The sequence below is a fragment of the Grammomys surdaster genome, unplaced genomic scaffold, assembly GCF_004785775.1.
Source record: "Grammomys surdaster isolate TR1022 unplaced genomic scaffold, NIH_TR_1.0 125430, whole genome shotgun sequence".
Lineage (NCBI taxonomy): Eukaryota > Metazoa > Chordata > Mammalia > Rodentia > Muridae > Grammomys > Grammomys surdaster.
Window position 1 is genome coordinate 585,798 of NW_021620297.1, and position 23,716 is coordinate 609,513.

Genomic DNA, 23,716 nt, shown 5'->3' on the forward strand with positions numbered 1-23,716 from the left:
CAGTGGTAGAGCCCCTGCCTAGAATCCCCCAGTGAGGGGCTGGGGGCATGCCTAACATGTGTGAGGCCCTAGGTTCAATCCCTAGGTCTGAAAAAGAACAACACAACAAGCAAAATAAAGAGTCAGGAGGTCGAGGCCATAGGGCCTAAACTTCAAGGTTCAGAAGAGAAAAAAAAAATCACTCTAAAATTGGAAGCCTGGGTCGAATCCTGCCTGTGCTCGTTCTTCAGTGTTCAAATCTGTGAAATGGGGTCTACCACGGCTTCTAACACACAGGGTGATGTTATGTAACAACAGCCATAAAGGACAGTGAACAGAACCTGGCAGTAGGAAGCAGGATAAGTGTTTGTCACTTTGAAGCGGGAGAAAGATCAGCTGGCTCATGGGAGTGAGGCAGACGCATGTACCGTGGACGTGAAGAATAACAGTCCAGTATGTGTGTGTGTGTGTGTGCGTGTGTGTGTGGGCGCATGTGCACGTGTGTGTACGCGTGTGCGTGTGTGTGGGTGTGCATGTGCACACGCACGTGTGTGTGTGCACATGGAGAACAGAAGAGAGTGTTTGGTTGCTTCCCTCTATCACTCTTGCTGGACATGAGGCTAAGCTACGGGTCAGCAAACCCCAGTGTCCTCCTGTCTCCCTTGGAGACTACATTACAGACACGCACGGGAAAACAGGCTTTTCACATGGGTGCTGAGACCCCAAATCCAAACTTCATGATGACGGAGCAAACGCTCCTAACCCTTGAGCCACCTCCCTAGTCCCAAGCCTGGCTTTTATGTGGTGCTGGGGATCTGAACTCAGGTCCTTGTGCTTGACCAGCAAGATCTTTACGTACGGAACCTTTCCCCAGCTCCTCACTGTGCATTTTATTATTATTATTATTTGCAAGCTGGGTGTGGTAGTGTACTTACTTACAAGGCAGGAGGATCAGAACATAAGTTCGAGACCAGCCCGGGCTTCACAGCTAGACATTGTCTCAAAAACAACACAATGAAATAAAAGTTGGAGTTTAGTGGGCACTACTGTGTGTGCTCCAGGCACGCGATTGGGTTGACTTGTACTGTGTAAGCAGTTTACCCCCGGTGTGGTCCCCACAGGGATGGGTTTCTTTCATAGATGAAACAGAGAGGGAAGTGATTTTCCCAGGGTCACACAGGGTCCAGACAGCAGAGCTGTAATCTGACCCACAGACCACACTCTCAACGCGTGCCACCATCGTTTCTGAGCAGCGTGCGTGCACATACGTGCTCGCGGGCTTCTGTGACCCTTGTCTCTGTGGTCACAGTGGCCTCCAAAGCTCTCTTATTGTTCCTCTAATCTACATAACAAGGCAGCCGAGCAGCAGCGTAAGGCAGGACGGATGCTGAGAGCGCTGGAGTGCAGGCTCTCGACCGACCGTACATGCCAGATGAGGCAGCGTGCCTCTCCATGTGTAGGGCGGTCGCCCATCAAACATGGTGTTCCCGGTTTGATCCTCGGCGCCGCATAAATGGCGCCTCACACCCCGTAAGCCCCATGCCTAAGCAAGTAGAGGGGACATTTCAAGTCATCTGGGGTAGATACTGAATTCAAGGGCAGGCATAGTACGTGAAACTCCGTCTCAAAACTAAAACCAAAACCACACAAACAAAAATCCCATCCCTTAGAAATAGCAGGTTATTACTGTCTCAGGCGGGAAGTTAAGATTCATATTCTTTTTTGTTTGTTTGTTTTGTTTTGTTTTGTTTTTCGAGACAGGGTTTCTCTGTGTAGCCCTGGCTGTCCTGGAACTCACTCTGTAGACCAGGCTGGCCTCAAATCTGCTTGCCTCTGCCTCCCAAGTGCTGGGATTAAAGGCATGCACCACCACCGCCCGGCAAGATTCATATTCTTACAAAGCCCAGGCTGAGCCCTAAGTGCTGGCTGGCATTACAGGGGTGTACCTGTACTATGTATATCACGTACACCACGACTCCTGGCTTTCTCTTGGCTTTTCTTTCTCTTTTGTTGGGGGGGGGAGGAAGGGGTAGGTCTGAGACAGGGTCTCTCTATGTAGCCCTGGCTATCCTGGAACTTTCTCTGTAGAACAGACTAGATTCAAACTCACAAGAGATCCACCTGCCTCTGCCTCCTGAGTACTAGAATTAAAGGCATGGCCCTCCACACAGGGCCCTCATCCGGACTTTTCAAATGAGGAAAACCGAGGCCCAGAGAGATGTGGGCACTCATTCAAGGTCATCCATCCTTAGCGGCAGCAATGGGATTTGAACTGGGCCTGCTGGTTCCACAGGCCAGGCTTTCCTTTCTCACTGCCTCCCGTTTCTGCCCTTCACAGGATGGGAAGATTGTGGATGACGTCTGGGTGGTTAGACCTCTGCTTGGCAGGATGATGTACCACTAAGACCGGGATGCCCCTCATGAAGACACTTTGCTGCTGTGACCAGGCAGTACCTTGGCCTGGGGAGGGAGTCAGGGCAGGATCCCACTCCCTCACCATCCAGAAGCCTGAGGGTACAGCCTTGAGAGAGGTCAGACAGCTCTTGCCTCCTGGAGAGGCGGGAGCCCCAGACTGGCCAGAGAAGGAGGGCAGGTATGTGGGCACCAGCAGGGCTGACTGCCAGCATAGCCACGCCCCCCGGCATCACTCTGACAGGGCCAAGGACTCAAAAGCCTCAGAAGAAAGAGGCTTACAGCTGTGGCTCCCTTGACACAAACTTCCACTTGGGCCATCTGTCCCTTTATCCCCTCCTGAAGGGTGTCCTGTGCCGAGATCAGCAAGGTGGGCACAGCCCTCACGACCCAGACTTGCCAGCGAGTTACTCCTCATTCTTTCTGCCTTTGCATCTGGTCCCTTGCCTGGCATCTGTGCTGGTAGCCCACCATGTGCTGTTCAGTGTCCCCGTGTGCCTCCACTTCCCAGCCAGCACTGTCTTCTCCAGGAGGAGAGCGCGGAGTAATGCTGTCACCTCCCCTAAGCAAAGCTGGCACAGATATGCTATGTTCTCCCCTCACGGTACTCTCTTCTTCTTCCTTTTACATATCCTACCATGATTTGTTGAGCAACTATTATGGGCTGGGTTAGAACAAGACCTCTCCCCTTGTAGTCTGGATACTTGAATAGCAACATGCTTACAAGAGATAAGGGCTCAGGGATAAAAAAAAAAAGAGCAGTGACAGTTTGCAGGGAGATAGCTGACACTTGGACCAAAGTTGAGGAGAGAGGACACAGGTGACACCGGAAGGGCGTCCCAGAGCTCTGCCAGAGCAAAGGCCCTGAGGCGGAGCTGCGCTTTCCCCATTGGCTGAGGCGGCTGCTGTGGCTGTCACGGAAAAACAATGAAGGAGAAAGGAAGAGGACAGAGCAGCGCTTACGCGCATGCGCCTATGCGCACGCGGAGCCTTCTGTGCCACCGGGAGGACTGCGGATGGAGCCATGCGATGCCAAGGGCTGACCCCAGCAGATTCCTGGCCCCGTGGGTCACGTCACAGCTGTTCTCCCATTGTGCCGAGTAGTGCGTTTTTCAACCTCCTCAGGTCTAAGTCTCGCTCGCCTGTCACTAACTCCAAGACTCATGGACTTTGTGGAAGTTTCTGGAACTCATCACGTACTTCACCTGTGCAACGCCAATGCCCACAATGACCGTTCTGACTTCACTCTCTGCAGCGCCTCCAGGTTGGAAGCTCCCTGCCTCCTCTACCGTAGGCAGGTCTTCATGTGGTCCAGCCTGGCCTTCAACGCCCTGTGTGTCTGAGGATGTCCTCCCTTCACCTCCCAGTTGCTAGGATTCCAGGTGTTCACTCCTGAGCCCGGCTCGGGATTGACACCTTTTATACCTAAGTTTCCTTCCTATTGTTCTCCTCATAGTCTTCCCTGGTGAGTCCCGTTGGAGTCCAGGTCTCTGGGGCTCCATATACCCCAGACCCCAAAGCCATCACTGTCTGCCTTATTCACCAGTCACTGTGTCCTTCCTGGGCTCAGGATTCTGTGCCGGTGACCAGTGGCATTTTGTTTCCTCTTGAGTCTATCACTCCATCTAATCCTACTGGGGTCCTTGGTGTCTCCTCGCCCCACATTCTAGGTCATTGCTACTCTGGGATGGGTGTCTCTCAGTCTCCTGTCAGTGCTAAGGAGGACAGGGCCTAAAAGTGACCTGGCACAGCAGAGGCCCTAGGAAGGCTATCACATGCCAAGCTCTGACTTGGCCATGTCCGGGACAGCAATGAATCAGAAAGAGAAACCAGGTCACCCAACCCAAATGATGCATGAGAATAGAATGCTGACCGGCGAAGGCATGCTGAAGAGAGCCAACTCAAGGCTGTGGACCCACAGAACTGCTGAGGTACCCCAGGATGAGGTATCAGAGGATGCCACTGTGCAGGCTGTGGACCTGCCAGGCAGGGAGAGTCCACAGAGGACAAAGGCTGCAGGCAGGTAGCACGAGGAGGCTGAGCCCAGCTTTGCCACTTCCTGTGTGTGTGACGACAGCAAGTCATGGTCCTCTGTGAACCTCTGTCTCTTCATCTGTATGCAGAGGAGGAGCCGGTGGGAGGCAGCCTGGAACATAATTAAAAGCTCATCACCAACCTGGATTTTCTCCTCTCTTCTTCCTCCTCCCCTCTTTTTCCCCATCTTGTTTTCCTTCCTTCTTTTCAGTGCCAAATCCTATTTCTTCTCCTAGATCAAATCACTGACAAACCTCCAATTTCCTTTTTACTTTTTTTGTGATGACAAGTGACATATTTCTTACCTTCCCCACAGGCTGGCCTTCTGGCCTTGATCTAGTGATCTTGCCGAAGCCTCTCCTGTGATAGAATTACAGGCATGTGCCATTATTCCTGACTGCCCTTTTTTTTGTTGTTAAGTTTTTATTTATTTTTATCTTATGTGTATAAGTGTTTTTCTTACATGTATATCTATGCATTTTCTTACATATATATCTTACATGCGCACTATGAACATGCCTGGTGCCCATGGAAGCCAGGAAAGGGTGTCAGATTCCCCTGGAACTGGAGGTACAGATTGTTGTGAGCCACCCCGTGGGTGCTGGGAACTGAACCTGGGTCCTCTCTCCAGCCTACTAGCTGCCTTTTTTATTTATTTTTGTTTTGTATTATTTCAGTTTTCGGATACACGGTCTCACTGTGTATCCCAAGGCAACCCCAATCAAGCGCTGGCGTGACGGGCCATGCACCACACCACCATACCGTCTCGGGATACATACATGTTTACCATGTAGACACATTCTCATCTGTTCTATGTCAGCTTTAGAACTGGAACTCCAGGAACCACAAGGATTTCTTGGATTCTGTTGTTTTCCCAGCCCAGGTCACTGATCCTTAGTTGGGCACCCAGTGCATACTGCTGGGTATCTGAACAAGGAAACCGGAAGGGAGGCTTCCATGTTTAGTCCAGCCTGTCACTCCAGAGCCTCATACAGAACAGGGAGGCCTCTGCTCCAGGGGACTCACAGAAAGGCCAGCCACAGGAGCCACAGCCTGGTGAGAAGGAGACCTACACCCAGGAGGCCACGCTGCCATATCTGGTCCATGTATCCTGCATGGGAGACCCCGAGGTTTTAGAAGGAATCGCTGAGCACGGAAATGTTACCGAGGGCCTCAGGAGAGTTTGTGACCTGTTTTTCCTGCTGGCTGAAATGAACATGGCTGCGTTACCATCTCTATTGTGCTTTCTCTTCATTTTTAAAAATAAGCTTTAACGTGGGAAGTGGTTCTCACAGAAAACTAGAAAGATAAAAGAGTCCCCACAGGAATCTCACACCCGGCTTTCTTTTATGATTAAAATCTCATATGATAGTACATTTGTTTGCGGTTTCATTGTTTGGTGGTTTGGGAGCCTCTTTAAAGAGATCTGTTTTTTTTTTTTTTATCTTCTGTGTATGCGTGTTTGGCCTGCATGGATGCCTGTGTACCATATACAAGCAGATCCCATGGAACATGAGTTATAGACAGTTGAAAAATGCCAAGTGGGTGCTGGGAATTGACCCTAGGTCCTCTGGAGGAGCAACAGTGCTCTAACCACTAAGCCAACTCTTCAGTGCTGGGTTGTTATTTCTGTATCTTCATGAAGAATATCATAGGGGGTTTTATAGGGATTGCAGTGAGTCTGTAGATTAACGGGCCAATCTGTGAACTCAGACGTCCCTCCGGCTCCTCCTTCCACTGTTTTCCTCCTTTAGTGTCTTTAAAGGTTTCTTTGTAACTAATTCTCACAAATGTATTCCTGGTTATTTTTTTTTCTTGAGGCCATTGTGAATAGGATTGCTTGCCTGATTTCTTTGTCAAAAAATGTTCATTATTAGGGCCAGAGATGGAACAGAGGACCTGAGTTCAGTTCCCAGAACTCACATGATGGCCCACAAACTCCTGTAACTCAAACTCTAGGGCATCCAGTGCCCTCTTCTGGCCTCTAGGGACTCCCGCACTTGCACGCCTGCATACACTTATTAGACTGTTTGCTCTTAAAGCAGGGCAGCTAATTGTGTCTAGTTACATCTCCATAGTAATATCAAGAAGGATTTGTAAATGAGAAAAGATACACCTACGAATGTGGCTATGTGTATAAGTGGTCTTAACCACCGAGCCAGCTCTCCAGCATCTGCCCCCTCCCCCTCTCCCCGCCCACGGTCCTTTATATTTGCTTTATTTTTATGTTTGTCTGTGTGAGTGAGCGCCAACTGTGTGAGCAGGTGCCAGAGGTCAGAACAGGGCATCAGATTCCCCGGAGCAGGAGTTACAGGACTCTCAAGCTGTTAGACATAGGTGCCGGGAAGCCAACTGGAGTCCTCTACAAGAACAGTGTACGCTCACAACTGCCAGGCCACTCTCATCCAGAAACAGCGTTTGTATCTCCTCCCCTCAAAGGCAGTAAGCTGTAGCTGACAAAACACCATCCGTTATATTTCAGGGTCTAACATAGAGACTTCACAGTCCCCTTCCTCTCTTGGACAGCCTTCCCTGCAAGGCTGTGACATAAAGAGGTGACAGACATTGGCCCACCTGCGCTCCACTCGCCAACAGTTGATCTGATAGCTAACACGGCCCCTCAATGACTGCCGTGGATGGAAACACTGGATGGAGGGATAGTCCCATACTGTTGATTAGTGTGTAGAAATAGAAAAAGATGAAGCAGGGTGTGGTGACTCATGACTGCAATCCCAGCACTCATGAGATGGAGACAGGGGGATCATTATGTTCTAGGGAGATTCATAGTTTGGTTTCTCATGTAGCTCAGGCTGGCCACGAATTCACGATATAGCTGAGGATGGACTCGAACTTTTTTTTTGTTGTTTTGTTTTTTGGGTTTTTTTGTTTTGTTTTGTTTTTTGAGTCAGGGTTTCTCTGTGTAGCCCTGGCTGTCCTGGAACTCACTCTGTAGACCAGGCTGGCCTCGAACTCAGAAATCCGCCTGCCTCTGCCTCCCAAGTGCTGGGATTAAAGTCGTGCGCCACCACCACACGGCCGGACTTGAACTTATGATCACCGTGCCTCCACTTCTTGGATGCTGGGATTACACACAGGTGGCCCCATGCCCTTGCTTGTGAGAGAATATTTCTATCGCCTAGATTTCCCTGCAGCAACTGCCAGCCCCCGTCAGCCTCTAGCATCAACTAATCTAATTTTGTCAGTATAGGTTAGATTTGCCTTTCCTACGATACTGTGAATAGAGCTATGCAGTACTAACCTTTAGAAAATGGCTTCTTTCAACCAGTCCAGTACATTTGCCCCACAGGTCAGCCAGAGAACCAGCCCCTCCCTCACTGGGGGATTCTAGGCAGGGGCTCTACCACTGAACTACGCCCCCAGCCCCTCACTGGGGGATTCTAGGCAGAGGCTCTACCACTGAGACACGCCCCCAGCCCCTCACTGGGGGATTCTAGGCAGGGGCTCTACCACTGGGCCACGCCCCCAGCCCCCTTACTGGGATTAAAGGCGTGAGCCACCACCAGCCCGGCAATAGCCCTCTTTCTTAAGGACCTAAGCACAAAATTTTCCTAGAGTCTGGTTGTTCCAGGCCCTGAAGTTTGCTGTTCTAACACTAGGTGGCGGTCTAAGCCCTGGTTTGTATCATCTGTGGAGTAACTGAACAGGATGTGGGGGGTGTCCTGGGAGGGGGGTGCAGTCATTTGTAGCTCTCCACCGCCCCATAAATAACCCCTAATAAACGTGCGTGAGTCATTCCATTGGCTGTTGGCACGCGCCACCCCTGCGTGGAGACAGATGTTAGTTTTACATCTTCCTAGGAGAACCTTACTGCAAAATTTAAGGGGGCGTGTATGTTACATGGCCTGCCGCATAGCATACTTTGTCAATGTTGGCATTCTCATTATTCAATGCGATCGGCTCGCAGCGAGTGCTCAGTGTATATATTTATTGAGCCAGCATAGGCTTTGAAATCAGACCTCAGTTTAAAATCTATTAAGAGGGCTGAGGAGATAGCTCAGCGGGCAAAGGTTCTTGCTACTGAGCTCAATGGCCTGAATTCGATCCCAGGAAACACACAGCGGAAGGAGAGAATACTCTCTTCATCCTCCTCGCTCTGGTTCACAGTCATACACAGGCAAAACAAACAACTATAAAGAAAGAGGGGAAAAAAAAACCAAGAGTGTTTTAAACACTGGTGAGAAGAATACTTTGAAGGCGGGCAGAAGTGTGAGTCCGTTGTACGATCTTGCAATGTCTGTCCCCGACCATAGGGAGGCAGCAGAGGGCAGCTGGTAAGTGAATGAGCTACTAGAATTCTCCCAACTTAGTTCATTCTTCCAGAGTGAACTAGAAACCAATAATTCCACTTTAGCATAAAACTCCCAGTGGATAAAAGTGTTCGGAATAGCCAGGTATGGCGGGGTACGCCTTTAATTCCAGCACTCGCGAGTCAGAGACAGGTGAATCTCTGAGTCTGAGGCCAACCTGGTCTACAGAACAAGTTCCAGAACAGCCAGACCTAAACAGAAAAACCCTGTCTTGAAAAAAATTAGGGAGGAAAGAAAGAAAGAAAGAAAGAAAGAAAGAAAGAAAGAAAGAAAGAAAGAAAGGAAGGAAGGAAGGAAGGAAGGAAGGAAGGAAGGAAGGAAGGAAGGAAGGAAGGAAGAAAGGCTGGAAGACAGTGTAGAGCACCCGCTGCCTCTCGCAGCCCCACTGCTACAGGAGCTTTGTATGTACAGGGTGGCAATGGTGGTCACACCTGTATTCCCGGCACTGGGGACGTGGGAACAGAAAGATCAGCAGTTTAAGGTCGTCTTTGGCTACATAATGAGTTCCAGGCAGCATGAGCCTGGGTCGCATGAGACTTTGTCATTAAAAAAAGCAACAACAAAACACCAGCCCAAGCAAACACATTCACATTTCCTTTGGCCCATCAGTCTGTGGCAATATACTCAAAGGAAGCAACTACTTAGCTGCTTGGATTTAGCTACACAAACATTTAGCTGCTTAGATTTTTTCTTTTCTTTCTTTCTTTCTTTTTTTCTTTTTTTTTCTTTTTTTTTTTTTTTTTTTGGTTTTTCGAGACAGGGTTTCTCTGTGTAGCCCTGGCTGTCCTGGAACTCACTCTGTAGACCAGGCTGGCCTCGAACTCAGAAATTCACCTGCCTCTGCCTCCCAAGTGCTGGGATTAAAGGCGTGCGCCACCCTTGCCCGGCACATGATGGTTTCTAAAAGCAAAATATGTACCACAGCATAGAAACTCAACAAGAAAAATTTGGCTAAGCAAATTAGAGTAAATTAGTAGTCTGGCTTCTTAGGCAGCCCCAAAATTAATCTTCTTGAAGAATATTTATTGACATTAAGAGCCACTGATGAGGTATATAGTCTTAGTTTTAAAAGGTATTATCTACGGCTGGAGAAACAGCTCCATGCTTCAGAGCACTGGCTGCTCTTTCAGAGACCCTCCTCTGAACTCTGAGGACACTGCACAAGCACGCATACATACACACACATGCACACGTGCACACACATGCACACACACATACATGTATAGGGATGGGGAATATTTTTTTTTAATTTATTTATTTTTCTGGGTTGAGGGAATAATTTTTTAAATTTATTCTTCTTTCATATATTACACCCCAACTTCAGCGCCCCCTCCCTCCACTCCTCCCAGTTCTCCTCATAAATATATATTTTTAAAGATATACTATTCAGACCATTCTTCTAGCCATGGTAAAGTGACATAAACCTATGAATCCTGTGGTAAAAGACTCTTTTAGTGCATCAGAGTCCCTGAGTTCAACTGGAAATAAGACGAAGAGAGAGATGGGAATATGGGGGAGGGGGAGAAAAGAAGACAAGCAGAGACCTGAACAGCAGCCCTTCATTCATCCATGGTTTGCACATGTTAACAAAACACCTGCTATGTGCCTGGCAGTGTGCAGGTACAGAGCACAGGCAACAAGCATTTAAGTGAATCTTCAGAGGGTAGGATTACCCTTTATTCAGCCATTCCTTTTTATAAATATGTACTGAGCAATTACATACCAATAATATCAAGGCCCTGGCCATGAGCAAAACCAAGAGTTCAAGGTCAGCCTGGGCTACATAGTGAGTCCCTGTCTCAGGAAACCCAAACCAGCCAGCCAGACACAAAACCACAGTCAGCAAAGGAAAATAAGCAGAATCTGGCAAAGGATTTAGTAGCACACGGTAGGATGTTTTGTCTCTTAGAGAACATAATAGAACCCAAAATAATGAACCCAAAGGAACACTGGGAGTCAGGAGGATGCTTAAAGAAGAGAATCTTCCAGACAGAAGAAAAAGCCAATGAAAAGAACCAGAGAAAGTCTGTTTGGGATAAACCTGTAATCTCAGTCTCCCAAGGGGCTCAGCTGGGGAAAGCATTTGCCTAGAATTCCCTAGGGCTGGGGACTTACCTAGTACTGCTTTCCTGTCCTATATAAAGCCCTAAATTCAATGTCTAATACCCAAATAAACAAACAAAACCCTCAAAAACCTCAAGATAAGAAAGCGTTTTTAAATGTTTCAGTAAGACCTAATAAAACCATAGATGCAAGGGTGGTATTAGTTTATGGGTTTCGTTTCCCCTGTATTTTCCATTTTGATTCATTTAAAAACATTCAATTACATTTATTTCTTTATTTTATGTCTACGGCTCTCTTGTGGAGGCTAGAGATCAACTTGTGGGAATCAGTTCTACCGTGTGGTTCCAGGAGATGGAACTTGTCAGTCTAGGCAGGAAGCGCCTTGTACCTACTGATACATCTCACACAGCCGTGATTGATTTAAAAACAAGCAAACAAGCTTATTTCAAAGATTAAGATCAAGTAGTGTCAGATTTCCAGATTCGGACAGAGCTTCATTCAAAACTGGTTACTTCCTTCCAAAGGTAGTCATAAGCCAACCAGCGTTCGATTAGCCTGTTTCTTTACCTGTAAAATGGGTGTTACAGCAAGAGGGTTGTGGTACCCGGTTTATAGTAGAACTAGTCGCGTGCTAGCAAAAGCCATAATAGGTGCTTGAGAACTGTTTCTGGCCTTTATGTTCTCCTATTCCACTTACTTCTTTGGGAGCCCGTGGGAATCTGTGCCACACGAAAGCCGCTATTTCCCCTTTAAGGGGCGGAGTGGGCGGGGAATCAACGTCCCCGCACCTTTTCCAAACTTCCCAATCTCTGCTCGTCATTCTCCTCCTAGAGGTCGCCGATTGGACAACGCGCACCAATCAGTGGTTTCAGGGAACCCTGCCCGACTCATCGCTCCGCCCCCAAACAGGCCCCGCCCATCGCCCGGTCAGCTCCGTTGCCATGGGAACTAGTGGGCGGCGAGGAGTAGGGGAGGCCCCGGATGTTCGTTGGGTATTCAACATGGCGGCGGCAGTAGCCGCGGTGGCGGCGGCGCGAGACAGCTGAAGGCGGTGCGCGGGCGCAGAGTTTTGGGTCCGGCAGCTAGGCTGCGAGCGACCGCGGCGCCAAACCGGTAGGTTAGGGGATTACCGTGCAAGGGGCTTGCGATTGGGGGCGGGTGGATCTGCGGACGCGCTGTGAGGGAGCGGGTATTCGGAAGGGGGCGGGGCCGGTGGGGTCAAAGTTCACTCTTGGAGGAAAGGGTCGCGTGGAAAAGGGTCGCGGGTCAGAAATGAGGAAAGGGGCGGGGACTGTCGCGATCAGGGGTGAGGCCCGCGGAGGGGGCGTGGCCGGGTGTGAAATCCGTGCGAAGTTTGAAATACTAAGTGGGGGCGCGTAGGAGGGTTTCGGAACGGGTCTCGTAAAAGGGGGCGCTCAGAGTAACTTAAGAGGAGGGTGTGTCTGTAAGGGTCGGAGGTCACAACCAAAAGAAGTGGGCGGCGGCCTGGTTGAAGATTTTAAAAGCCTCAACCCAAGGAGGAGGTGAATGGGTTTTAGGTTTGGGGGTGTCTGAGACGGCGCGTAGGTAGAGGGTGCGAAGATAAAAATCTGACGGGTGTAGATGTTCTGGGAGGGTCAAAAACTAAAAACTGAGGCGGGGTACGTGCAGTGGGGAGGGGGTCCAGGGACGTTTAACAACCTTCAAAAGTGCGTCCTGGTGGTGGGAGTAGAAGGGGGAGAGCCCCTTCCCACAAATGATGAAGGCCACACACTGATAAAACACTGATGATAGGCCGAGCGTCCCTCTCCGCGTTAAAGCTCTGCGTACGTACTCATTTAGCGCTCTGTAGCGCTCAGTACAACAGCACCGGAGCCAACGCTGTTATTAAGAAGCTAAGTGATTTGCCCCAGGTCAGCTAATGAGTAAGGTGAGCGGCTAGGATTCCAGAGCCGGAGCTCTGTCCCAGAGAGCTTCTGTAGCCTGCTGCCTTTCAAAAAAACAAAAACAAAAAAAAAAAAAACTTGATGCCGGTGGTTAATGTTTAACGAGAGAGCGCACCGTGTGTGCCTGGTCTTGTTTTCATCCCTTATCTTGTGAGATGGGTGAGTTGGGTGTTAGAGAACACCCCTGTTTTCCAGATAGAAAAAGTAACGCCGAGAAAGCTTGGTTTAAGGGGCAGGAGCTTTGATTAGCTACCTGCCACAGTGTCCACTTCCCAGGAGGTCTGTTCCTGGAAGCCACTCCCTAGGTGGGAACAGAGTGTCTGTTTTGCCTCCTTGGAAGGGTGTGACCTGGGAGGGGAGGTTCCACTGGGCCTATGGGAGTGGCATGTTGGTGGGTGGCCCAGAGTCCAATGAGCCTCTGATTGGGTGGGTGTGACCTTAGGAGTTCTCTATTCCTGACACCACAAGCTCTCCCTGTGGTCTTCAGTGGCTCCCAAACGCTTCAGTTTGAGGCTTGGTTCTCCTTCCAGGGCTTTGACCTGTCAGCCATCTTTCCGCTTCAGTCACTTATGCTTAGCCAGCCCTGGGCAACTCTTGGCTTTGCTTTCTTTCTCCCTCCATGGGAGAGCCTGTTCTGCCTTTTCCTGGCTCTTGAGGCCATGCACACTTCTGCTGGTTTCTGGGTGCTTCTACAGCACCAGTTGTCTGCAGAGTGTCTGTTGGGGGCCGTTAGGCATTGTGCTGGGTCCTAGGACACTGTAGCAAGGGGACAATAGGCACAGAGTCCTACCCTCAACACCTGCTCAGTCTCTCCTATAGGAGCACGCTGAGACCAGCTCTCAGCAGTCAACACTGAGCCTAAATGGAGCTGGGACAGGGAGAGTGCCCGTACGCTGGTTCTGTCCTGAGGTTCCTGTCTTCGGAAAGTCCCTCAAGGAAGCTCTGAAAGATGAGTAGGAGGGACAGGAAGGGACACAAGGTCAAAAAGAACATAGGTCCTGGCCTACTAGTGGTTCAACCTGGGAAGGGCCACTTATAGTAAGTGCCTCAGTTTCCTTCTTTGTAAAGTGGATCTAATAAGAGTGCTGGGTATGGAGAGCTGGGCTTGGAACCTGGCATTCAGTAGGCACTGGGCAGCCTGGCATACCCTGGAAGCACTAGTCTTATCGATGGCTCCCAACTTTCCCCACAGGCAACCCACCCCCACCCCCACCCCCACCCCCACCCGCCTGCCCCTGACAGTGTCAGAGAGCTGGCATACTGCCAGCACCAGATCTGTGAGGTCACCCAGATTCCCAGCCTTGTTGGTGCCAGCTTGGCACAGAGAAGGAGAGGTGGGGGCTGTGCCGTTGGAGACCCAGAGTCAGGCCCCTGCCTTGTCTTTGGGTCCTGAGCAAGTGTTTTTATGTTGACTAATTTTGTTCTTTATGTGCTATGGTTGGCTAGTGAGAAGAGCAGAGCTTTCAGTGCTAGGGACTGTCCCGCCAGGGATGCAGTCCACCCAGCACACTGTCCCTGAGGAACTGGAGGAGCAAAGCCACCTTCACTACCTAGACAGCAGGCTAGTAGATGACGTCTCCACCTCAGCACACCTGACCCGCCCATCCAGAGCTGGTCTCTGTCCTTTGGATGCCCCTGGCTCATGCCCGCTGCTGTCTCACAGTGCACAGATAGTGTCACTGTGTTCTGCACCCTCAAGGCCTTGGACGTCCACTTGTTTTCCTGCAATTCAGTATTTCTTCCTCATGATTGGTCACATAGGAGTCATCATGTCTTGTTGGCCACATGGTCAGTTTCTTGTTGAGCTGTCACTGTGCTATGATGAATATTCTCAGCCATAGCCACAGTGTTTCTTGACTTACACCTTGTGGTGAACTCACACTGGGCCCTGATGCTGAGGGATGGCTCTCTTTGAGGTGCTGTGTGCTTCCCAGCAGTGCCCAGAGGTGCTTTCACTGCCCCACCTGCTACGACTGTTGTAGCCCTGGCTACAGTGATTTGCCCCGCCTAGACATGATGGGCTGCCCCCACTACTCCAGGCAGTGGACACCTGGGGAGATGGCCTTTGTGACTACTTTGTCCTGATGCCCCAGCTAGTGGGCTTCGGGGCTTTGGCTATTGCTCTCTAGGACATGTGTAACATTGACCACCGTCTTGTTAGGAACACCTTTCAGGGTAGCCATTTGAGAAAAGGCCTGACTTGGTAGGGGTGGGCCTTCTTACACTCTGCCTGTGTGGTTGTTGGTTGCATAACTAACTAACAGAGCCTGTCAGATTTGTCCCTGGACAGTGACAACCAGATAGGTCAGAGGAGTAGGTTCAGGCAGTGGGGAGAGGGCTTTCTTGAAAAAAGAGACATCTGATTGAGAAAGAATGAACCAGGCCTTCAAAGAGTGGAAAAATAAAACAGGTGGTGATGGCCCTGGGGCCGAGCAAGCTTGGGATAGTCACAGGCTGCTGGAATAGCTGGTGAGGCTGAGCAGATGGTGGTGTTGGGGACCAAGAGTGCATGACAAGCGCTGCCAGGCTAGGACAGGTGAGGAACATTGGCTTTTAGTCTCATCACAGGGAGGGCTTGGGTGGCATCGGTGTCCCTTTATAAAGCTTGCTTAGGCTGGCTGGGGTTGTGGTTCAGTTTGTAGACTGTTTGCCTTGTACGGGGAGGCCCAGGGTTCTATCCTAGTATCACATAGAACCAGACCTGATGGTGCATGCCTATAAACCAGGAGGTGGGATCAGAGGGACCAGAAGCATGAGACCCTGTCTCTGTAGACCAGGCTGGCCTCGAACTCAGAAATTCGCCTCCCTCTGCCTCCCAAGTGCTGGGATTAAAGGCGTACACCACCACTGCCTGGCGAGACCCTGTCTCAAAACCCCAAAGCCAAGACAGCCCAGTTGCTATCAAAGAGGTAGACTGTCGGGGAGGCAGCAAGGATGCTATGAGAGGAAAAGGCCCCGTGTGACCTTTTCCCCCCATACTAGCTCACATGATCTTTGCAACTGTCTTTAGTCATGAGAAAACAAACCCAGAGAGATGGACTTGTCTAAGGTACCTAGCATGCCAGTAACAGGGGGAGGCAGGATTTGAACCCTGGCTTAGGGCTCTAAAATCACTGTTCCTACTGACAGCCTCCAGTGATCTTAAAGTAGCTTTGATCGGGCAGTGTTCGGTTCCATCCCCATAGGTTTTACCCAGGTCCCCTTTCAGACAAGTTCTCTGAGGACCTGTTGGCCATGAGAAGTGATGGATGGGAAGTTCGTGTCCCCGCCAGTACTGCCATGACCCTGCCCTTCCTTATACATCACTCTGCACTGCTTCTTGGCCTGCGGCTTATGATGAGGTAGATTTCCTGGCCAGACGCCGGTCAGGGGTGTCCCCAGCAGCTGTTTCTTACATCTCCCTATCAGACTGGTGACTGCAGAGGCCGCCAGTGGGAAGCCATCCCTTTCCAGGTCCCGGCCAGGGAAATGGATTGCCCCCCCTGCTCATCCAGGGCCAAGGCTTATTGTCTGCTGGACAACTTGGCTCACAGAAAAGTGTGGTGGGGGTGGGGGTGGGGTCTGAGGAAGGTCAGAAGGGGAATTCCCCAGATCCCCAGGGAGCACGCAGTGACAGTAGGACAGAAGCCACAGCTCATTACAGCCTGCCTCCTGGGACTGCTGGTGTCCTGCTCTTTACCAGCAATCTGAGGGACAATGGGGACTTCCCTGACTAATGTACAATACTGGCGTATCTCTTGGCCAGTCCCCCTTACTCGAAGCCTCTGGGGAAGAGACAGCCTCCTCCCTGGTGAAATAGGGGTGGTTTCAGTTCCCTGCCCACCGAGCCCAAGGCAGATGTGAGGGACGTCTGTGTGCACAGTGCTCCTCAGCTCAGAGCCTGATGAGTCCTCCACAGTCTCAAACCTGATGGCTTTCACAGGTGTGTCTTCTGGCAGGCACTCTGACCCCGGCTTTCTCTAAAGCATAGCTGCAGTGCTGCGTCTCCTGCTCGTGGACCCTGAAGAGCATCTGTCACCGACCTCACTTCTCTTCCTGCATTGTCATATGCAGGCACATTGTTCTGCGTGTGCGTGGATTACCTAGTCTCTATGCAGTCACTGGAAACCACACGCAGTCGGGAGGGAGAGTGACCAGGATGCTGCTCCCTGTCCCAGCACAGTCCTCTGTTCCCAGGTTCACAGATTCTCCTCAAACGTTTGTTCCTACAAACACTCCCTTCCCTTCTGTTTCCACTCAAGTGTGTCCTATTCCCTCACCCCACTGTGAAGCAAAGTATCCACAGGCAGTGCCTGGGCAGCCTCGACCTCTCTGTGGTCCTCCTGCCCCGGCCTCCCAAGTGCTGGGACTACAGATCTGTACCGTCACGCCTGGCTTGCATTTTTCACTTTGCTAAAGCTCTGGGCCACAGCCGAGTGCATCTTTGAGTGCCCTGTGGCCCATGCGTCCTGTCTATTCCATGTCCAGACAGCTGAGTAACCAAACATGGCTGCCGGTGTGGGTGCCTAGAACTGAGTGTGAGGGTCGGCGCTGGGCGCCTGGAGCTCTGCTGCGTGCTCCACCTGCCAAATGGGTGCTGTCTGGGTACTGTGCTCCCACCCCCAGGATCTCAGGAGCACACACTCTGCTGCTTCAGGCAGGATGTTGTCTGGCACTCTGACTGTGGACCCTGGGTTGGTGACCTAGGTCCTCACTGTTCTGAGTCCTTTAAATGAGTATTTTGTTGAAAGGTACTTCAGCATCCTTTGATGCCTCCTGGCTGGGTGTGGTGCCACGTGCCTGTGATCCCAGCATTCAGGAGGGAAGCAGAGGGACTGAGTTCCTGGCTAGCCTGGGCTAATTAGACTTTATCTATCTTCATGGAGATAGTAGTAGTGCTACTTTCCCAGAGGGCTGTTTGGGGGTGTACCTGTTTATTCAGTAGGCAAAATGAAGTGGTCGAGGTTGTTGACTTCAGTGCTTCTTTCTTTGTTTCATGTTTTTGTGTTTTCTGTTTGTATATTTGTAACCCAGGTTGGCTTGGAGCTCACTGTGTAGCTCATGCTGGCCTTGAACTAGTTAGTGGTCTTCTTGTTCTGTTATCCCTAGTGTTGGGTTTACAGGTGTGCACCACCACACTCTGTTTTGAGTATGTCCCGAACTTACTGGTCCTTGAACTTACTGTCACCAAGCCCGGCGTCACATATCTCCATTTTTAGGGCAGGAAATGACAGCCTGGAATGGTGTTCAGAACAACTGGCCACTGTAAACAGGACTGGGGTTAGACCCAGGAGGGCTGCTGCTCACTGTGGCTAGCACTCTGGCCACTCCCAACACTGAGAAGGCTCATCTTTCCTGGTGTTTTCATTCCAGGCTGTGGGACAGCTCCAAGGAGACCAAGACAGGTGGGGCCTCTCTCACAGAGGATGTTCCGCCCCTCCAGCCCCAGGAACTCTGATAAAGCCCCATTGTGCAGGTTTCCAGATTCCTAGTCCAGTTTCACCACTCCCACAGGACAGAGTGGCCAACCGAGACACCAAGGCTTGCCCCTCTCGTCTGTCCCCCACAGTTTGCAGTCACAAAGGCCGGGGGAAGAAAATAGACCACCGAAGACTTCTCCACAGATTCACCCCCGACCAGGGACTCCTCCTTCAGGCAGTTCTGTTCCTCCCTTGAGGGATCTCCCACTCCCAGTCTCCACAGCCCTTGCCTTTTCTTTCCCCACAGATCTCCACAGCAGCCCAATCAGAGATTATTCAACCAAAATGCTGTATCCACTTACAGCGTTTAAGATTGTACTACTTAGTGTGTGTGCACAGTGCTGGGGGTTAAAGCCAGGGCCTTTGTGCATGAGAGACAAGAACTCACTACGGAGCCATACCTCCAGCTGGAGTCTAGCTAGTGACTCCACCCCAGAGCCACGCCCTCCAGCTCAACCCCACTGCTCTTTGTGTACCCAGTGTGTGCAGAGACCACGGCAGGAACTTGGGTGCTATTGAGTTCTGCCCTTGCTTTGAGACAGGATCTCTCACAGGATAGAATCTTGCCTTTTTTGCCAGAAGGTTCCTAGGAGCCTCCGTCTGTACCATAGGGTTACAGGTATATGCAGCCTGGCCTGGTTTTTAATTTGCATGCTAGAGACTTGAACTTGAGTTCTTGTGCTTGCTGAACAAGTTCTCTGTCCATTGAGATATCTTCTCAAGTCTCTATTCTATTACTTTTAAAAGGCTTGTTACTGTCAAATGTAGAACAATGCATAAGATACAGTTATGTGAACCAGGAACTGTAAGGTGGCCCTGCATGCTCAGCCTCCGCTCAGAGAGACAGAAGACACAGCACCCTAGAGCCCACTCATCTCCCTCAAATCACGCCTGCCAGGTGGCTACCCCACCCTTGGTGACCATGGTGTGTGTGCGCTCCTGGACCCCAGTGCCACTGTGCCTGCTTTCAGACTCACACACATGGAATCTTCTAGTCTTTGTCCCTCAGCTCCGTGAGGTGGATCTACTTAACTGTACAGTAATGCTTCCTTCATCCCACTGCTGTACCACATCTGTTTCTGAGTCCCCTGCCATGCTGGGCTGTGTGTGTCCCCTCTTCTCAGGGTCTCTCATGTCCCTTGTCTTGCCACCCTTCTCCCCCAGGCCACTCCCAGGAGCGGAGGGCAGGGTGTCCTCCCCATCAGGAGACAACTTGACCCTGGTGACAGTTTGCTTTGCCCACAGCCTCACACCCAGCAGCACTTGGTACGGTCAGACTCCTTAGCTGACTTTGGACCAGTTTTGTTTGTTTTATTTATTGTTTTGTGTGTTTTGAGATAGTATCTGACAGTATAGCCTAGACTAGCCACAAGTTCACAGCAATTCTTTTGTCTCAACCTTCAAAGTGCTGGGACAGCACTTTTTCTGTGAATTTGAACTCTAAGCTTGCTGTGGTGGTGGTGGTGGTGGTGGTGGTGGTGGTGGTGGTGGTGGTGGTAGGAGCTAGGTGGAGGCCCATGGGGGAGGGGCCAAGAGTCGGGGTTTCCCATGCTAGTCTGTCTAGTTCAGGGAGTAGACCTTGACTAAAGAATCACACCATGACAAGTCACCAGAACTAGGCTGTCACCTCTCACTGCCTTCTCCTGGGGGCAGGTTTGAGTAACAGTCTTCCTTGGTTTGTACACCTTGGTCTGGTCCTCACCCCTCCCTCCTCCCACCCCCTCCCCCATTAGTACCATCCTCTTTCCCCGTATAGCCTGGCGCCTGGTCTATTTTTTTCCTTGCCACCTCCTTGTTCAAGGTGCTCCCGCCTTCCTCCCAGCGCATGCCCTGGACTGTCTTATCCCCGCTTCCCACAGCCCCGCATAGCCAGAAGAAGCCCTTCGAGGAGCCTCCTTCAAGGCTGGACACCCAGCCTTCACCTCATTGTCCTCTCCTCTGCCAGGGGATCCCTGGAACATTCCAGACTAAGACTTACTTCAGAGCAGAGGTTCTTCTGAGAGCTCTGGCCATCTTGTCAGGTCTCTGCCCCCTTTTAGGGGACTCCTAACCACTAGTCTGCAGTCACACCCCACCGGTGACCCACACCCTGCCATGCAGCTGGCAGCCCAGCTTGCTTGTCTCTGTACTCCCGCATAGTTGCTCGGACCCTCTGTGGTGTGGTCCCTGAAGGTTTGTGTTAGCTGGGGTAGACCATCGGTGCTCGTCCTTACTCTGCTCTCACTGGTCTGTGTACAGTGGTTCTAAATGTCGGTGGACTGACTGGGTAAGTTACCCTGACTGGAGGTCACTGTCAGAGTGTGTACTGAGACCCAAGTGTGGACGTGCCACCTAAAGAGTCATCTGATCCGAGTTCCTGTGGCTGTTCCTTGGGAAGAGCCTGGCAGGGCCTTTGAGGTGAAGACTGGGGGTCAGGTCTTGAGTTGGGGCGAATTTAATGTGACTGGTGATAGTTAGCAGGGATTGACCAGCCGACCACACTGCAGCCGGACCTTCCTGGAATCCCAGGGGTGCCACACCATCGGACCCATTCTCCAGATGAGAATATGAGCCTGGCACCTGTGGGGAATCCTTGGTACAGCCACAGCCCGGTGCCAAGATGATCCTGGTGTCTCCTCCCATGTGACTGGCATCTCCCTGGCAGCCATCAGGCAGACAGCTTCTTACTGGCCTTCAAAGGCCTAGTCAAGTTATCTGCGCGTCCTGCCCTCAGGATTTTAAGTTTCATTTCTCGTTTCTGAACAAGAGCCTTTGTTTCTAAGGTAGTGCGTTTTCTCATTTCTTTTGGCTTTTTTTAAATGTTCATTACTATCATGAGTATGTGTGCATAGTGCATGTGTGTGAGTGTGTGCACAGGTGTGTCATTACTGTCATGAGTATGTGTGCATAGTGCATGTGTGTGAGTGTGTGCACAGGTGTGTCATTACTGTCATGAGTATGTGTGCATAGTGCATGTGTGTGAGTGTGTGCACAGGTGTGTTGCAGTGTGCTTGTGGGCACCAGAGGACATCATTGTGAACTGGCTTTCTATTTCCATCTTTATGTGGGTTATGGGGCTTGGACTTTGATTGGTACCCATTGGGCCATTGTGCCTTTCTGTCTCCCCTCCCCCACCCCGGCCTCCCAGTTCATGCTGTGGTGTGTCTTTTTCTTTATGTCTCTCTTGGCCCTCGGAACAGTGTCTGCTTTCCCACAGGGCCCGTGCCTGCACACTGTGGGTTGATTTCAGCTATTTTCTAATGGGGTCTTCACCCTTCACTCCCGTAAGATGCCTGGCTCTCCAAATTTGACCTTGTTGGATAAAGACCTCCCCAATCCCCTGCTTTTTCTGTGGCACCATCCTGGGCCTTGTAGAGGATAGGTAGGGTGCCCAGAGAAGCTGTAATTTTCCTGAACAATTTCAGGGGCTAATTAAAGGTTTTCCTTGACTAATCAGGTTACTGTTTAATTATCATGGAACAGGCAGAGAAATGTGGAAGACTCTGCTGGGCTCTCCCCAGAGTGTGGCGGGAGGAAACCAAAGCGGCCCTTGGTAGGCTTAGCAGGATTTGGGGATACCCTGCATCTCCCATAAGCCAGCTGGAGTCACTGTCCCTGTGTCCCCTCCTCCAGTTAGTGCCTGCTTAGTGTTCTCACCTTACTTCTTCTGAGGTCCTGACTTAGAGGTTAGCACCCCTAGGAAGCCTTTGCAGGTGCTGGCCCCCGCAGCTGGAGGTCAGCCCTCAGCCCCTCTGTAACATGGCTGGTCATAGCTGCCCACCACATATCCTGAGTAGGACCGTGAGGGGAATGCTTGCCTGGGCCCAGTAGCTGCTGGTCCTGAGGGGACAAGGGCTTGGGGAGTGGAACTCTGAGGGGAGGGCTGGTAGTGGGGGAGGTGCAGACAGGTCACTGAGTGATTGATGGCCCAGGCTTTCTCTCAGGGAGAGGCTGCTGGCTGGACCCCATGGGTCCTGAAAGTATCTGGAGGGGGAGGGACCCAGAGATGGCTGCACCAGGCATGATTTCATTCCTTGCATTCCTAAGCAAGCCCCAGACTTCTGGTGACTCTAAGTGGGGGAGGGTGGCCTGGAGAAAGACCTCTGGACACTGGCCCTGCCCCTCCTTCCATCCCACTGTCAGCCTCACTCTGAGGCAGTCTCACTGTCTGCCTTCCCCTGAGGTCTCGAACCGGCTGAGTTCTTGGCTCTTCCTCATTTCATCAGCAGAAAGACTCACCAGGTTTAGGGGTTGCAGGGACCCGGGCCCAGGCCATTGGACACACCACTCCTCATTATAGAGGTTTTCAAAGTACCACTGGTGGCCGGAGGGAGAGAATGGCAGGCACACTTGTGTTAGCTTTCAGGATGTGTCAGGACCTTCCTGCACTTCAGCACACTCTGGGGAGGCGGGACTGTTGCTTGCATTCACAGACAGGGCGGTGGAGGCCACAGTAGATTTCTGTGCCTGGTAGCCACCTCTGCTCTAGTCTTCTGTCCTAAGCCATCCAGGGGACTGGGCAATACTCTGCACACACTCACATGTGCGCACGTGTATTTCTGTGGCGCACCCCCATCTTGTTCATGTGTGCCTTCCCCATCCCTGGCAGAAATTTCTCCTGGGAGGCTGGAAGGGGTATGTCTGCAGGCCTATGACATTGTTCCCATGGAAGGATGCTGGCATCACTGGGCCTGTTTCCCAGCCTGCCCTCACTCCTGGCACTGAGGATGCAGTGTCCTGAGGTTGCTGTGTCACCTGCAGCCTCCAGCTACTCTGTGGGCTCATGTCTGGTCACCACTGCCAGCTACAATTCTGGCTGTTTGGGCTTGCACTGTCTGCTGACCCTAGTTTGGTACCAGCAAGGGCTTGTGTTAAAGATGTGATTATCACATTGTAAGAGCGTGTGTTATTTTAATCCCCAGCAGCTCTGGCTGTGCCTCCTCCACCTCCTCCAGGACCCTCCAAGACTGCTTCCTCTCTTTCTCTGGGTTAGGCCTGGGCTCAGATGTCCCAGTTCCCACCTGGGGCACTGGGGTGATGACCGACTCCCGGCCAGGGTGGCTGGAGGATTGAGTGAGTCAGCGTGTGTATGTGCAGCCTGGAATGGCTGTTGCTGTGTCATTAGGGGTTATTAGTGTCCTCGTTGCTGTTGTTACACTGTGGCCGGGGAGGGCCATGCTCCCACAGATTTGCTGTAATCTGGGCATCTTCCTTCATAAACATGGGACACATGAGAGAACTGCTTCCTAGCCGGCCCAGGTCTCTGTCGCCCTTACAATAGCTACTGTCTGTGCCCCCCGTCCCAGGTGATCCTTAAAACAAACTCTAAGCATTCTGTACGTTAGCCAGGAAATTTTCAGATTTGTCTCTTGACATGAATCTCATAACAGCTTCCTCACACTTCCCAACTGAGGTCCATGCGCCATTCGTCATTCTGTCCAATTTGGTCCGGACTCTGAGCCACCTTCCATCTCTACATTTGTGTGCCCCTCTCTCTCTCTCTCTCTCTCTCTCTCTCTCTCTCTCTCTCTCTCTC

The 23,716-nt window shown here is 51.2% G+C and overlaps 2 protein-coding genes across 2 annotated transcripts in view; both read left to right on the forward strand.

Moving 5' to 3' along the window:
* Positions 1-2,383, forward strand: part of Acp7 (acid phosphatase 7, tartrate resistant (putative)) — a 20,787-nt gene extending 18,404 nt beyond the window's left edge. Inside the window, exon 12 of the mRNA XM_028786180.1 lies at positions 2,318-2,383. Coding sequence (XP_028642013.1) covers positions 2,318-2,383 — 66 coding nt within the window. The remainder of the gene's footprint in view (positions 1-2,317) is intronic.
* Positions 2,384-11,825: 9,442 nt separating this feature from the next.
* The window catches only part of Pak4 (p21 (RAC1) activated kinase 4), a 38,514-nt gene continuing 26,623 nt past the window's right edge, over positions 11,826-23,716 (forward strand). Inside the window, exon 1 of the mRNA XM_028786199.1 lies at positions 11,826-11,930. The gene's annotated coding sequence lies outside the window, so the exon portion shown is untranslated. The remainder of the gene's footprint in view (positions 11,931-23,716) is intronic.